This window comes from Poromitra crassiceps (assembly GCF_964638095.1).
Source record: "Poromitra crassiceps genome assembly, chromosome: 22".
Lineage (NCBI taxonomy): Eukaryota > Metazoa > Chordata > Actinopteri > Beryciformes > Melamphaidae > Poromitra > Poromitra crassiceps.
In genome coordinates this window covers 22001917-22017802 of record NC_139647.1, presented here as the reverse complement: position 1 = coordinate 22017802, position 15886 = coordinate 22001917, and the positions used below count along the sequence as shown (strand labels likewise).

General features: G+C 48.0%; 1 protein-coding gene across 1 annotated transcript in view; it reads right to left on the bottom strand.

Moving 5' to 3' along the window:
- Window positions 1-15886, bottom strand: part of LOC310796026 (gamma-aminobutyric acid receptor subunit pi) — a gene marked incomplete at both ends in the record, with an annotated part of 38017 nt that overhangs the window by 13957 nt on the left and 8174 nt on the right. Inside the window, one exon of the mRNA XM_083658177.1 lies at window positions 734-846. Within this exon, the coding sequence (XP_083514303.1) occupies window positions 734-846 (113 nt within the window). The remainder of the gene's footprint in view (window positions 1-733; window positions 847-15886) is intronic.

The following is a 15886-nucleotide window of genomic DNA, read 5'->3' as shown; positions in this document are numbered from 1 at the left end:
TGCTTGTATGCGTGTGTGTGTGTGTGTGCACGCCTGTGCCGTGTTTACGCCTGCCGATTACGCTGAATGGAATTCGCTGAATTGAATTCACGTAAAGATGTGAGTGCAGATCAAACAAGCCCTAATCGCACTGTGATGGATTCTCAGACAATAGCCAGGGATTTTCTCTGGGAATAGTTACTGTGATGAATGGCAGCTGGAACACGACATGGCATCACATCTTCCCTCTGTGGGATTACACTCAGTGAGACGTGTGGCTTCCGTAACGCAGGTGAATTCGCCGCTTAATGAAAACCGGAATCCAATCAGCAGCAAAACTATACAGAGTTTTTTCATGGCAGAGATAGAGACTGTAAATCATTTTGTCGCAAACCTGTTTTAAAAGATACATTTGACTGCATGCACACATACTGTATACTGTTGAGTGAAATCAAATTAAACTGCATGGACATTGCGGGCGTGTGGATAAACAAGGTTATTTGCTCATTGCTTTGCAGAAAAATATGTCTTGAGATGAGTGGAGGCAAGTGATCGTGCACTCAAAAGGGATGGTGCACTCAAAAGGGATGGTGCACTCAAAAGGGATGGTGCACTCAAAAGGGATGGTGCACTCAAAAGGGATGGTGCACTCAAAAGGGATGCACAAACACAAAATTACTGTTTAGAGTAACTGCATTCCCTCTCAGACGCTCTCTCTCTCTCTCTCTCTCTCTCTCTCTCTCTCTCTCCTTACTGTCAAAGAAGGGCCTGAGGTACTTGTTGTATCCTTTCATCAGCCTCTGAATGGTCGGAGGCAGAATCTCTCCCTCCTTCATTTCGGCGCTGAGCAGCGAGCTCTCCAGCAACCTGAGGAGACGAGAGAGACAGGGAGCGAGAGACAGAGACGGAGAGAGAGAGGGAGAGAGAGACAGGGAGCGAGAGACATAGGGAACGAGAGAGAGAGAGAAGGAGAAGGAGAAATGGAATAAGTTCTGTCCTCTTCCCATCAATACCACTGTTGTGCTATGGATGCATTATTCAGTGCATCGGTAGAGCGTCGGTTGAGATCCACAATGCCAATCTTATAACCCAAGCTGAGTGTGGAAAAAAGGCATGCGATAAGGAATGGGTAAAAAAACAACTTGGAATAGAAATATGGGGGAAGTTGGGGGGGTGCATCTCCCCATCCCTCCATTCACTTCTACCTTTAGAAAATCATGATTGGCTTCCATAAGCTTTTTGCCTTTTTCATGCTATCTATAGAGGCAAACTGAAGTGTGGGGAGATAATTATACCGCTGGCAATTGGGGTAACGGGGGAAGAGCAGCACGCGTTGCACCTTCCCCAGTGGTATGTGTGTTTGTGTATAAATCAGCCTCTAAAAATACAGAATGCTCTTCCTATAGCGAGAAAACCCCAGGGCGGGTGCCATGATGTTCTATAGCGAGAAAGCCCCAGGGCACGCACCATGCTTGTGAGGGGGGCTGAAAAAAGACAGATCAGGCCATGTGCAGAGGAGGCAGAAGCCATTCAGCTCTATATGCCGGCAGGCAGATCAACATCCCCCCACAGTCACTTGAGCGCTACTGCAGCCAAACACACGCCTGACAAGGGAATGAAGAATAGCGGTGGAATGTGGTCGGTGCTTCTCTTACTATATTTCTCCCTCAAACATCCAGACAATAGAAAAGGAGAATTATTTTTTAAGAGCAATATATCAGTCAAATTCATAATGCTACTGATGATCACTGTAATCAAATAAGACCATGGCTGAGGCTCAGTGGTTAGCACTGTTGCCTCACAGCAAGAATGTCCCGGGTTCGAACCCTGGGTCCGTCCCAGCAGGTCCTTTCTGTGTAGTGTTTGCATGTTCTCCCCCGTGTTTGTGTGGGTTTTCTCTCCGGGTGCTCCGGTTTCCTCCCACCACCTAAAGACATGTATGTTAGGGTTAATACTCCTGTCAGTGCCCCTGACCAAGGCACTGGCAAAAAGAACTGGAGTTGGTCCCCGGGCGCTGCACTGTGGCTGCCCGCTGCTCCTAGTTCTAGGAAGGTTCCTAGTAGAGGATGGGTCAAATGCAGAGGATGAATTTCCCCATGGGGATAAATAAAGGATAACTGAACTGAACTATTATTGCTTCTATCTCAGATTTCCCATGAGCCTCTTTTTGTGTTGAGCCCTAAAGCACTCCCCCTTTGTGCAGTAAAGCAATCCAGCAGATTTCCCAACAAATCTGACCTGGTGGCAGACAATGTAAAATGCTGTGTAGACTAGAGGGATGAGACCACGTCGAAATTCATGGTATCAAAATGATATTATTTGTCCTTTATAATGATGTTTTTAAATTGTTGACATTCTAGCAAGTTGACGCCATTGTGGAAAGATTTGTGTCTCAGAAATAAATGTATTAGAGTACTGAGGGAATGAGACAGGAAGACCTGGATGTTAGCACTTCCGGTTCTTTCGTCTCAAAGGCAATGGGATTTTTGTATGGGGATTTTGGTTAAATGCCTGAAATGAGGTCTGTGGTTAGCAAAAATGTATGAAACAGAGAACCAAGATAACCTTCACAAATGAGGACCACTTTTATGACTTTTGATTTTTTTAAATCGCGATTTTCAGAAAACGCTATCGAGAATATGGCAAATAGGCGAATCTCCCAAAATGTTTCCGTGTTCCCTTAAATTCTTTAGTCAAGGTGGATGAACACGTCTTTTCCATTTCCTTCCTTCTCACAGGCTTTTCCATTGAAGAATCCAGCTGCACCGCCTGGGAGCGCAACCACCGTCTTCTGTGGCAAGAAGAGAGGCCCCCAGAATTCCCAGTTCCTGGTGAAGCTAAAGGACTTGTTTCAAGCTAACCACGTCAAATCAGCTTAGACAGACGGCTAACACGCTTCCAGCGCTGCATAGAGTCTCACTACACATACGGGCTCATAAAGCCTGTTGTTTCAGCAGGGCAACAGTTCTGGATGGGGAAAAGCCATGACAGAGACAGTTCTGCTGCCTGCCGGCATACTGAACGAGCAAACTGGGTCAGCCTGTATGGCCCTCGCCATATTCAACAGTGTGTGTTATGTTATGTATGTGTGTGTTATGTTATGTATGTGCGTGACTGCAACTGACTTTGAGTGTGTGTGTGTGTGTGTGTGTGTGTGTGTGTGTGTGCGTGCACGCTGTGTGTGTGTGTGTGTGTGTGTGTGTGGGTGTGCATGGCATCCAACAGTCTGAAGGAAAAGGCTGCCTGTGCAGTGACAGACATGATAACAACATCACTACCAAGGACAAAGGAAGAGGAAATGAAAGAAAACAATGCATGACGGAGAGATTGAAACGAGATGAAAACACTGATTTAATAACACAACAAGGCATTTTATTTGATTTATTTATAACAAGACAGATTATAGAAGAGACTAATACATTAGACTAGGAAGGCGTATCCTCATAAGTCTCCAGGAGACATATTCATCTTTCATGTTCTTTAATGTTCTTCAATATTTAAAAGTCTGATTAAGAAGCATGGCTGCCCTGACGTGCCCCCCTGCCGTGTTAGGAGCGCCCCCCCCCCCCCCCCCCCCCTCGATCTATCTCTCTCTCTCTCTCTCCCTCACTCTCACTCTGGACAGATCCCCAGACTCCCTCCTAACTCTTGGCTGTCTAAGCCTGTGGCTCTCCTACCTGCCAGAACAGCCTTCAGGCGCTCTCCACTGAGCCCTGACAATGAAAAAAGATCAAGCGATCTCTCCAACGCCACCAGAATCCTATAGCCTCTAAATGAACTAACAGTGTCCATCATGCTTCTCTATGTACTAAGTGGCACCATCATGTATACAAGGCTGGGTGTCACACACACACACACACACACACACACACACACACACACACACACACACACACACACACACACACACACACACACCTCATATTTATGTACTGTGGGGTCCCTCTCCCCCAAAGGGACCCCTCTTACCCACAATGCACCCTGACAGGCCCGACACACCTGCCCAACTGGGCAGGCAGCCATATGGAGACGAACAAGACGGCAGTCTGAATGCCAACAACTGAACTGGAGTAGCCCGTAGAGTGCAGCCATACCGAGGCACAGTCTGTTGCTTGGTCACGGTGTCAAAGCGATTGCGTAAAATGATATTTTAAGAGATATTTTTATTAACATGTACACCACCACAACAGCAGCAGCGTGGATATCCGGGAGCAGCCGAGTGTTTCACATGAGCTGCCAGAAGCGCTGACTTACAGTATTGCATTTAGGATTTCTTCTCTTTTGCCAGCTCAAGAAAACCAATTAAAAGTAGGCAAAGTTACTTCTCGACAATTTAGACCCAGGACGCAGAAATATGAACTGTTTTTTTCTTTAAGATTACCATATAGTTTTGTCACCGTATGTAAGTGACAGTAGGCTATTATACAGTATGTAGAGGAAACGCATCTGTGAATTACTAAATCTGACATATTTTCATATAAATGTTGTGTTTTGCTATATACTCTCTGGCACCGATTGCTGAAACACAGCAGTGATTAAATTTATAGCCAGCTCAAGAAAGTGTTTTTTTTATTCATCCTTTAATTAGCCAGGAAAATCCCAGTACAAGAGTTCTTCGTCCAGGGAGTCCTGGTCAAGACGGCAACATACTGTAATAGTTTCACACATAAAAAAATAAACAAATCACGTGGTAGAACACATACAATACATACAGGCTACACAAGGGGAAAGGAAAAGAAGCATACCATCGATGGTAAAACTGCTCAGTGGGTCAGTAAAACAGTCCATCTCAAATCAAGATGATATAAAAGAGCAACATTTGCCCTTCAGAGCAGTTTGTAAAAGACCTTTAAAGGGATTCACAGAATGGAGTGCTTCTAAGGTAAAGTATCGTATTTTGCAATCAATTCCATGCACAGTATGAGAAAGCACTTTTACCATTAAGCTCTGAGTGCCCCCTCATGTGGACGTTTAGAAGAATCTGATGAGGAGCTAGTGCTAATAGATAGGATAAAAGGCTGGAGGCTTTATATTTGCTATTCTAAACACTGGTAGATGTTTCTCAGGAGAAACCCTCCCATGCACAGTTAAGTGGGGAACTGGGTAGTTTGGAAGTTCTGGATGATGGTAATGAAAGTCAAACTTCATCAACAGAAAATCGGAGGAAAACTATCACAGCAGCCGTGACGCCTGCGAAGTGGGGGGGGGGGGGATCACACCCTCAGATCACATCCATTTTAGGACTCAACCTTCATTTTGATGTCAACTAACACACCTGTAAAGTTTCGTGCCTGCATCTTGCACGGTTTTGACGCTGTTGCGTTTGCAAAATGGTGGGAGGGCTGGACCCCCTTGCTGCGATCGGATCACGGTCGGATCACGGCCATTTTCGAACGCCTCACTGGAGACATGCCACGCACGTATCCGCCTCCGGGGGGAAAGGTCCTTGATTTGTCCTACCTAATATCCATCATGGAGCCACTCCTGTACCCCCTGCAGTTCGCCTACAGAGCCAACAGTTCTGTAGACGATGCTATAAACATGGCTCCACCACACTCCATCCTCGTGCACCTGGACACTGCAGGAACCTACGCCAGGATCCTGTTTGTGGGCTTTAGCTCGGCCTTCAATACGATCATGCTGGCCCTGCTGCATGAGAAGCTCTCCCAGCTGGACGTGTCCGACCATCAGCACCAGAGCTCCAGCTGGGCGTGTCCGACCATCAGCACCAGAGCTGCACAGGCATCCTCTCTCCATACTTCTTGTCCCTGCACACCAACAGCTGCACCTCCAGTCACCCGTCGGTCAAGCTCCTGAAGTTCACGGATGACACCACCCTGATAGGGCTCATCTCCAATGGAGATGAGTCTGCGTACAGGCGGCAGATTGAGTCAAAACGACCTGGAGCTCAATGCTCAAAAGACTCTGGAGATGGTTGTGGACTAGAGTAGAAACGCGGCCCCACCCTCCCCCATCACCCTGGGCGACTCCCCAGTTGACACTGTGGAATCCTTCCACTTCCTGGGGACCATCATCAGCTGGGACCTGAGATGGGAGCTGGACGTCAGAGCTCTCACCAAGAAGGCCCAGCAGAGGATGCTGGACCTCCTGTGCCAGCTGAAGGAATTCAAAGTGCCAAAGGCAACAATGGTGCACGTCAACACCTCCATCACTGACTCCATCCTCACGTCCTCCATCACCATCTGGTACGCTGCTGCTGCTGCTGCTGCTACTCTCAAGGACATCACCAGACTGCAGTATATCATCGTTTAATTTAATTCAACATTTAATTAATTTCAGGTAGAGATTTATAGAGCCTTGATAAATCCATTAGGATATTCTGACCTCATTCTCGCTAAGCTGCATACTTACACTAAGTCACATTCCGTGTGTAATCTGATTACCGTACCTACAGTACTGTGACAATAAAAGTGATTCTCATTCTTTCATTCATAAAGTTTCATGACTGAAACGGTTTTGACGCTATCGTGCTGACAAAATCTTTCCACAGACATAAACACACAACACACACACACACACACACACACACACACACACACACACACACACACACACACACACACACACACACACACACACACACACACACACACACACACACACACACACACACACACACACACACACACGGGGTGAAAACAACACCAGCTGATGCTGTGGCGGCTGGTAACATGGACCTCACAGATTACCACATTAACCACTAACTCGACAATTTGCCACTGACACGAGCAAGCGGTCGGCATGCCACGGCCGATGAAAGCTGAAAAGCGTGGTGTGCCGTGGCACTCGTTACAGCAGCTTCGTTATCAGGACCGTCACATGACACTGTGGATCTGACCAACCAACCACCTCCTGATTGGCTAATTGGCCTTCTCGCTAGCATCGCACGAGCCAGTCACAAATGATTACTGCTTAGCCTTCTGTGGGCTCGTGGGGGGGGGGGGGAATGAGCGATTGGTCTGGCCCCCCTCTTTCTCGATCGGAATCTCCACTAATCCCACAGTATTGAGTGCGCTAGTTAGCTTGTGCTGCTTTTCTCCCCTCCTAGTCTGTCTCACGTTCCTTCGTTATTTCTTTCCTGAGCCTCTGCTGCGTCTGTCTCCCTCTGTCACTCTCAGGCAGGCTTAACCATCAGTGTCATTCAACTCTGCCACACACCATGATGAGATTTACTAATCAGACTAAACACCCCCCAAACACACACACACACACACACACACACACACACACACACACACACACACACACAATCATATAATTGCAACCTCAACCGCATCCTCAGTATGGAGGAAGCATAAAAACCCACAATGCACTGCGTTACGACTATTCTATGCTAGCTATAGCAGTCGAGGACCTGCAGTGACATATGCTGCTACTGTATGGATGGTGGTGTGGTTTGATGTTCGATGCATGAGTGGAGGAATATAGGATGAGACAGAGTAATGCAGGGGTGACAGTCATAGGGTGGCCTGGAAGGAAGGAATCGAACCCTGTGGGGAATTCGCCTTTTCAGATCTTGTTCCATGACATAGCCTCCCCCGGGACCCTCCCGACCCCCCCCCCCCCCAATACCCTTCCTCCCCCCCACCTCCAATGCACACAAGACATCAGCTCAGGCAGCGACTTGCTGCACACTTCACAACAGATTATTTCAGTCCAACCGAACCCCCCGCAGAGAGCACTCTCCACGGACCCTCTCTCTCTCCCTCTTCCTCCTCCTCCTCCTCCACTCTCCCTCCCACTCTGCAACTGCAAACCAGCTTCCTCTCTCGTCTCCTGCATCGATTCATGTCACTCCCTCTCGCTCCCTCGGCATCATGGCTTCCTCTCCTCCCTCTCGCTCCCTCGGCAGCATGGCTTCCTCTCCTCCCTCTCGCTCCCTCGGCATCATGGCTTCCTCTCCTCCCTCTCGCTCCCTCGGCAGCATGGCTTCCTCTCCTCCCTCTCGCTCCCTGGGCAGCATGGCTTCCTCTCCTCCCTCTCGCTCCCTCGGCAGCATGGCTTCCTCTCCTCCCTCTCGCTCCCTCGGCAGCATGGCTTCCTCTCCTCCCTCTCGCTCCCTCGGCAGCATGGCTTCCTCTCCTCCCTCTCGCTCCCTCAGCAGCATGGCTTCCTCTCCTCCCTCTCGCTCCCTCGGCAGCATGGCTTCCTCTCCTCCCTCTCGCTCCCTGGGCAGCATGGCTTCCTCTCCTCCCTCTCTCTCCCTCAGCAGCATGGCTTCCTCTCCTCCCTCTCGCTCCCTCAGCAGCATGGCTTCCTCTCCTCCCTCTCGCTCCCTCGGCAGCATGGCTTCCTCTCCTCCCTCTCGCTCCCTGGGCAGCATGGCTTCCTCTCCTCCCTCTCGCTCCCTCGGCATCATGGCTTCCTCTCCTCCCTCTCGCTCCCTCGGCATAATGGCTTCCTCTCCTCCCTCTCGCTCCCTCGGCATCATGGCTTCCTCTCCTCCCTCTCGTTCCCTCGGCATCATGGCTTCCTCTCCTCCCTCTCGCTCCCTCGGCATCATGGCTTCCTCTCCTCCCTCTCGCTCCCTCGGCATCATGGCTTCCTCTCCTCCCTCTCGCTCCCTCGGCATCATGGCTTCCTCTCCTCCCTCTCGCTCCCTCGGCATCATGGCTTCCTCTCCTCCCTCTCGTTCCCTCGACATCATGGCTTCCTCTCCTCCCTCTCGCTCCCTCGGCAGCATGGCTTCCTCTCCTCCCTCTCGCTCCCTCGGCATCATGGCTTCCTCTCCTCCATCTCGTTCCCTCGACATCATGGCTTCCTCTCCTCCCTCTCGCTCCCTCGGCAGCATGGCTTCCTCTCCTCCCTCTCGCTCCCTCGGCAGCATGGCTTCCTCTCCTCCCTCTCGCTCCCTCGGCAGCATGGCTTCCTCTCCTCCCTCTCGCTCCCTCGGCAGCATGGCTTCCTCTCCTCCCTCTCGCTCCCTCGGCAGCATGGCTTCCTCTCCTCCCTCTCGCTCCCTCGGCATCATGGCTTCCTCTCCTCCCTCTCGCTCCCTCGGCAGCATGGCTTCCTCTCCTCCCTCTCGCTCCCTCGGCAGCATGGCTTCCTCTCCTCCCTCTCGCTCCCTCGGCAGCATGGCTTCCTCTCCTCCCTCTCGCTCCCTCGGCAGCATGGCTTCCTCTCCTCCCTCTCGCTCCCTCGGCATCATGGCTTCCTCTCCTCCCTCTCGCTCCCTCGGCATCGTGGCTTCCTCTCCTCCCTCTCGCTCCCTCGGCAGCATGGCTTCCTCTCCTCCCTCTCGCTCCCTCGGCAGCATGGCTTCCTCTCCTCCCTCTCGCTCCCTCGGCAGCATGGCTTCCTCTCCTCCCTCTCGCTCCCTCGGCAGCATGGCTTCCTCTCCTCCCTCTTGCTCCCTCGGCAGCATGGCTTCCTCTCCTCCCTCTCGCTCCCTCGGCAGCATGGCTTCCTCTCCTCCCTCTCGCTCCCTCGGCAGCATGGCTTCCTCTCCTCCCTCTCGCTCCCTCAGCAGCATGGCTTCCTCTCCTCCCTCTCGCTCCCTCGGCAGCATGGCTTCCTCTCCTCCCTCTCGCTCCCTCAGCAGCATGGCTTCCTCTCTCCGGCTGCAGAGATCCCAGCAGCAGCAGCAGCCGCCGGCGCGCCGTGCCGCTCGAGCCGCGCCGCTCGAGCCGCACGACGCGAGCGGATGCCACATGTGTGTTCTACATACACACAGGAAGCAATTTGATTCAAGCCCCCTATTCCCCATTAAGAGCACATTCAGATCAGCTGAGCAGAGTGGGAATTGACGCGACGGGTGGGGCTCGGTTTCACGATGCGTTTTCTGTAACGCCCCAAAAGACCGGAGCTCGCTGGGCTCCGCAACACGGTGTCGTGAGAAAAGACGCTCCAGATTTGTGGCGCTCCAGACTCTCATTTACATCGACTTTACTGTTCCTCGCTCCTTTTTTTTTTATCACTTTATTTCTCAGTTTTCACAAAAAACATGAATGTCACGAAATACAGTGTATGAAAACTCTTTTTCTTTTTTTCTCCCCTCCCTCCCTCCCAATGGGGACTGACAAAAAAACAACAACAGTTCCTCTCTCCTTTTAACCATCAATCACACACACACCTGTGTGTATTCACCCCACATGATCAACTGTAGAGGGCGCTCCCGAGGGGTTTATCTCGAATGATGTAACCGCTATTCAAAAGATTTCGCACGATCAGGATTGAAAATGAGGTCATGGGTGTGTGAAGTTTCTTCATTGTGAAATAAAGTAGGACCTCAACTGACTCGCAAGGTCAAAGAATCAGCTGCTTTCATGTCATATCGTTCAGATGGCAGCGATGAAGGACATTTTGTGTCTTACTTCACAGAGACCAGATCAAATGGAAAGCCCTGAAGACAATGGGTTAATACTCTTCATACAGGGCTGGAAGTAGATTGGCTCGTCTCGTTACGCAGAGGTCAGCGTGGCCCCCTGACTTCCTTGGTAGTAGTGCCCGGAGCAGGAGGAGAGGCGTCCTTCTTCGTCTAGCGACAGGGCGCTCGGGGGGAGAACAGGTATAAGACATATGGCATGAGCTCCATCCTCAAGGTGCGCTGGAAGTGTTTCGCTGGTGCCGCGCCTGTCAGGCTGCGTTAAACACATTCTTTTCTTCTTTCGCGGAGAATATTAATTTTTTGCCGCGCTGTGAAATGGGATTTGAGGAACGTCGCTGCTGCCTGCTGCTTTCATACCCCGGGGATTATTCTCTCGCTCATCGGGGACTTCTGGAGAGACGTCAGACCCTCAGCCACTCGGAGCTGCGAAAGGCAGCCAACCAGGCAACCAGGCAAGCCACACAAAAAGAAAAAGTCCCCTGAGTTTGCGTCCGAGGGTTTGGGGATGAAAGCGGATGTTTCTCCCTTTCATGTTATCCCAGGCAGTTCCCAAGCCCCTCCACATAGGAGAACAGAAGAACTCCCTTGAGTCGAATACATACTATTTAGTATCTTCATGAGCCTACCACTGGCTCTCATAGATCTCCTTTATCTGCCCATCAGTACCACATATATGGCTCAAAACGATCCTCAAAGTGGGTCACGTTGTGTTTCAGGCAAATGGCAGAACCTACAAGAGCACTTTGTCTTTGGCCACTTCAGGCTACGTTGCTTCAACTAGAACCATCTTGGCAAGTTATTACGCAAGAAGCCACCAAGGAGCTGCCAAGTTAGAGGGTTTTAATTGACCAGTGGAGAAAAAGAAAATCACCGCCTTGCATTTTGCCTGGGTTACAAAGCTTACCCAAGTTCCTATAGAGACACTGCGGGGCCCGTCATCATTGAGAAACCACGCCCAAAACGTGGGAAAACAAAAACTCCCCCTCCAATCCTGGCGTTCTCCTATGTCACGTGTTGCACACAAAGATCATATATACGGAAGATGAACACTCCAACTTACTTCCTTGACAGGTAGATCCACATTTTTCTTCTCGCCAATTCTCAATGGCTTCCTTGTTTTGCTCAGGAGTACAAAACAAAATTAATTGGCGATTTTTTACATTTGTTGTCTGCGCAGCCCCACCACACAACAGCTTTTAGCTATGTTTAATTCAAGGAAAATGACGCTGGTGTATGGAACTGAATGGAGAGCTTTCCACCGTGATGGGCGTGGCCTATTTCATGCAGTGTCTCTATGCTAAACAATCCTTTTTTTTTTACTATTAAAATACGATTTGAGATTCATTTCAGGTATAGACGTATAGAGCCTTGCTAATTCCATTAGGATAGTCTGACCTCATTCTCATTAATAACACAAGCAGCTCGGAGCTCTGCTAGCCTGGTCTGTTGATTGCGGCGGGGACAGAGCGAGCTTTGTTCCAGTCCATTATCCCTAGCCAATTAAAGTGAAGTATTGCTAACTTGGCAGCATCAACTTGTGAAGCTCTCGACAGTGACAGCGTTCAATTAATTGAGCAGCAGCTCAACCCGAAGTTAAGTCTGACTCATAAATCAATGTCAGTTAAATTATCCGCTCAGGTTTTACAGTACGGGGCATACGGTATATACGGTATAAATGTCGTATTTTGTGGCCTTTACATAGCGCTGCTTTCCAGAAGCCATTTGTCACACGTGGAACATGCTGGTGGCAAGTTGACAGAACCCATTTACGTCAACTGAATTTGCCGGTGCAGCAAAGTTGTGAAAGTTTGCAAAAAAAAAAAAAAATCAATACGGTACAATGGCTTCCAATAACAGATCAATGTGTTATTTGCACGGTAAGACATGTCATTGTACTGGTACAATGCATCTTGACAAATGGGACAATACAGAGGCGTACGTGGCCATCACAGCAACAAGCAAAGCATGTACCTGTAGTGTGTGTACCTATCGACAAGTTCAACTCCACAAAAGGATTATTATTCTATGAAGTTCAGAGCGATGATTAAACACCTCTTCTGTGAACCGGCGGTGAGAAAAAGCCAGCCTCCGGGGAGCATTGACGGCCTGCTTTGTGCCAGACGTGTGCGTGTATAGATCCGGGAACCTGCTCACCTCTGTCTGAGCGGCTCTGAGAATCTGAATCAGACATGAGTAATCGCTTGGATGCACAGTGTCTCCTGTCCTTAACGGGCTGGACCGGGGACGTCTGGGTCACTCACTCCTTTCCCCCCCAGACGCTGGCCAAGATGATGTCCAGCGCTGCAAGATAAGGCAATTTGCACTGAGTGCAACAAAACACTGATGCTAATTTGACTGGCTCTGAATCTTTTAGAAAGGGTTTAATTGACATAAAGCAACCCAGAACAAGGCAGACTTCCAGGAGCTATAGAGTATATAACTCTAGAAACAAAGATGGCATCCTCACTGGAGGCGTCCTGTACCAAGTGATTTTTTTTAAGGATTGAATTGTGCCTGGTTTACAGTTGTAATTTGAGCGAATGTTACATTCACTGGATGACTGTCCTTTTTCACTTCCCACCCAATTCACCCATTTTGTGTCTAAAAGGCAGGAAGTAACACAGGTGCAAGCAAGACATTCATGAGGGTTTCCAACTTCCAATCCATTTTAGGTACTGCCGGTGAAACTCCTTGCTGTCAAGTGAAAAGGAACTTACAATTTCATATAGTCATATATTTTGAAGGTTGACATGGTCCTTTATAGGTATAGATACAGTCTGTGTGGAACGCCCACCAAATGTTATACGGCTGGCATGCATGCGCGTGGGGTAAAACCGCCCATATATCTCAATGGGCTGACTCACCAAAGGATGGTGCTGCGGCTCTACACTACACCATTGGGGATTCTAGAGCAGAACACAAGACGACTGCTCAGATGTGCGTTTACTGCGGGGGTTAAATCCCTGATTGTGTCTGCCTGGGCTGGGCTAGCAGCTAGATGCTAGCAATGCTGAATGGAGAGAACAGGGGGATTTACCCCACCCTGACCACGGCCCCAGCCAGCTAACCCAGCGTCTATGACGAGACATCGACTCAACCTATCGGGCAAGTTTAACTCAGATGAAACCATTTAAAATACATTTAAAAAAAGCATGCTTGTCAATCTTTTTCTGAATTCTTATTTTCTTATTCTGAACCTTTTTGTGTGTGTGTGTGTGTGTGTGTGTGTGTGTGTGTGTGTGTGTGTGTGTGTGTGGGGGGGGGGTGTAGATATAGTTATGGCAGCCCAACTTACTACAGGGCAGGCACCTTGCATGGTCTAATAAATGTGAATTGTATGTCCCCACTGTATTTCACATGAAGCAGCATTCAACAAAATCTGGGAAACTAAATGGTTGGTGGTTTTGTGGATATGAGAAAGAGTACATGTAGGACACAGAGGGAGAGAGAGTGCTTGTTATCAATCAAGGCAGGTTCTACAGTATATTGTACAAGGCGAACATAATGTGTGCAGCCTACAGTAATGTTGGCACAATGACAAACAGTCTAGACAAGACAACACTCAAACAAGATCAACCCAAGATCAGATCAACTCAAATCAGACTCAAACAAACAAACAATATGACTCTCTGCACAATCCATAATTGCCTTCGACTATTTCTCCCATCACTGTGGTGTGATGGTTACCATCCAGAAAAATCCACTCAGCAGGATAAAGTGTGCTTTCTTCGGCAACCCTGGGCAAAATACAGCAACAGGCGAATGGGTGCCTGTGCCAAAATACAGTAAAGTAGTACTGTAGTAAGTAAATAACTTTGGTGACACTTTCTATGAAGGTCGTGTCTATAATGCATTATGAGCACATTCATGAGACATTATAATGCATTTTTAAGGCTTTATAATAATGTTTATAATCATGCATGACAACTTATAACAAGGTTTATAAAGTATTATAAGTGGTGGACATCATTTATACCTCCATGCCAAAGTGACAACAGTGTTTGAAATAATAACCTTTTTTTTTACTTTACTTGCAGCCAGCAAATAAGGTTCATAAGTCCCTTTTCACGGGGGCCATTTTGTGTCGAAAAGGCAGGGTAAACACAGGTGCAAGCAAAACACTAATGAGGGTTTCCAACTTCCATGATTGAAATTTGGAAACCCTTATTAGTGTGTCGCTTGTACCTGTGTTTACCCTGCCTTTTCGACACAAAATGGCCCCTGTGAAAAGGGTCTATTGCTAATAACCTTATACAGTGCTGTCACTTTACTTAAAGCTCCCAAAGTCATGCTATAGCCAGCATATTATTGATGTTTATTATAATACATCATGTCCACCATGCACTTATGATACTTCCTTGTTATAAAAGTTGCCACGCATGATTATGAACATTTATAAAGAGTTTTATAAAGCCTTACAAATGCATTATAATGTCTTAAGAATGTGCTCATAATAAATGATAGACATGACCTTCACAGAAAGGGTTACCATGACGTTTTCTTAACATAGCTGGGGGAAGAGTGACGCAAAGGTACGATCAACAATGATATGATACAGTGAACAACAATGTAACGATGTAACAGTGTAACAATACAGTGTGAAAGTTTCACGCTGTAAAATATCCCCAACGGTTGTAGGCAAAAAAAAAGACCCCACCCCCTTTACAACGTCTCGCGCAACAAAAGCTAATCTAAGGGCTGTCAGAAGTGAGCCGAGCTAATGACGGGGAACATGAAGAGTTCAGCAGTTGGCAGAAACTTAATTTGTCACTTCCTATAGGAAGGCACAAAAATGTAATAATCCCTCGGGCGTTACACGGTTAGTGGAGCAACACTTAATTGAGTTTTTTTTACGATTTCGCAAAGAGGCGTGGAGAATGAGAATGTCTGCGGAGCAAGTACAGTTAGTCTACTGTAATTACATTCTGGAAAAAAGATAGCAGCCTACTGTCATGCAAATTAATGCTTCAATCTGATTTTTATAATCAGAATTTTTTAACATACAATATACATTTTCTTTCTTTTTCTTTTTTGTTGTGGAATAGAGCTATTATGGAAGCAAAACTATTATCACAGTTACTCGCCACATTAAGTGCACCATGCAAACAACCCATCCTGCTATGGAAACATTCAAAAGAAGACAATATTGGCTCAAATGTTGAAACGTGCCCAGTGAGACTAAACTGCAGTTCTTCACTGGACAGGTTCCTCTAGTCCCCCTCCTATCAGGCCCTCACTCGTGCCTGTTGATCATGCTCCTAAATGTGTTCTAGAACTTCTAGTGTAATATGCAGACGTACAGTAAGTAAGTAAATCCATACTAAAATATATTTTTCACTGAACTGCCGCTGTTGACGGTGGCTTGGTCTCTTTTTTCCTTTTCTAACCAGCCTCCCCTAAAGCTGAATCTGAAGCGACAGCACCTGGATGTTTTAAGCCATTTATCAGTAATGTAACAGTTGACACCTGTCGGGGGGGGGGGAACTAGTTGCGGCGTGCATGTACCATTTTAACAATGGGCTTATGAAATGACTTTTGGAAGGATTTTTCTTTATC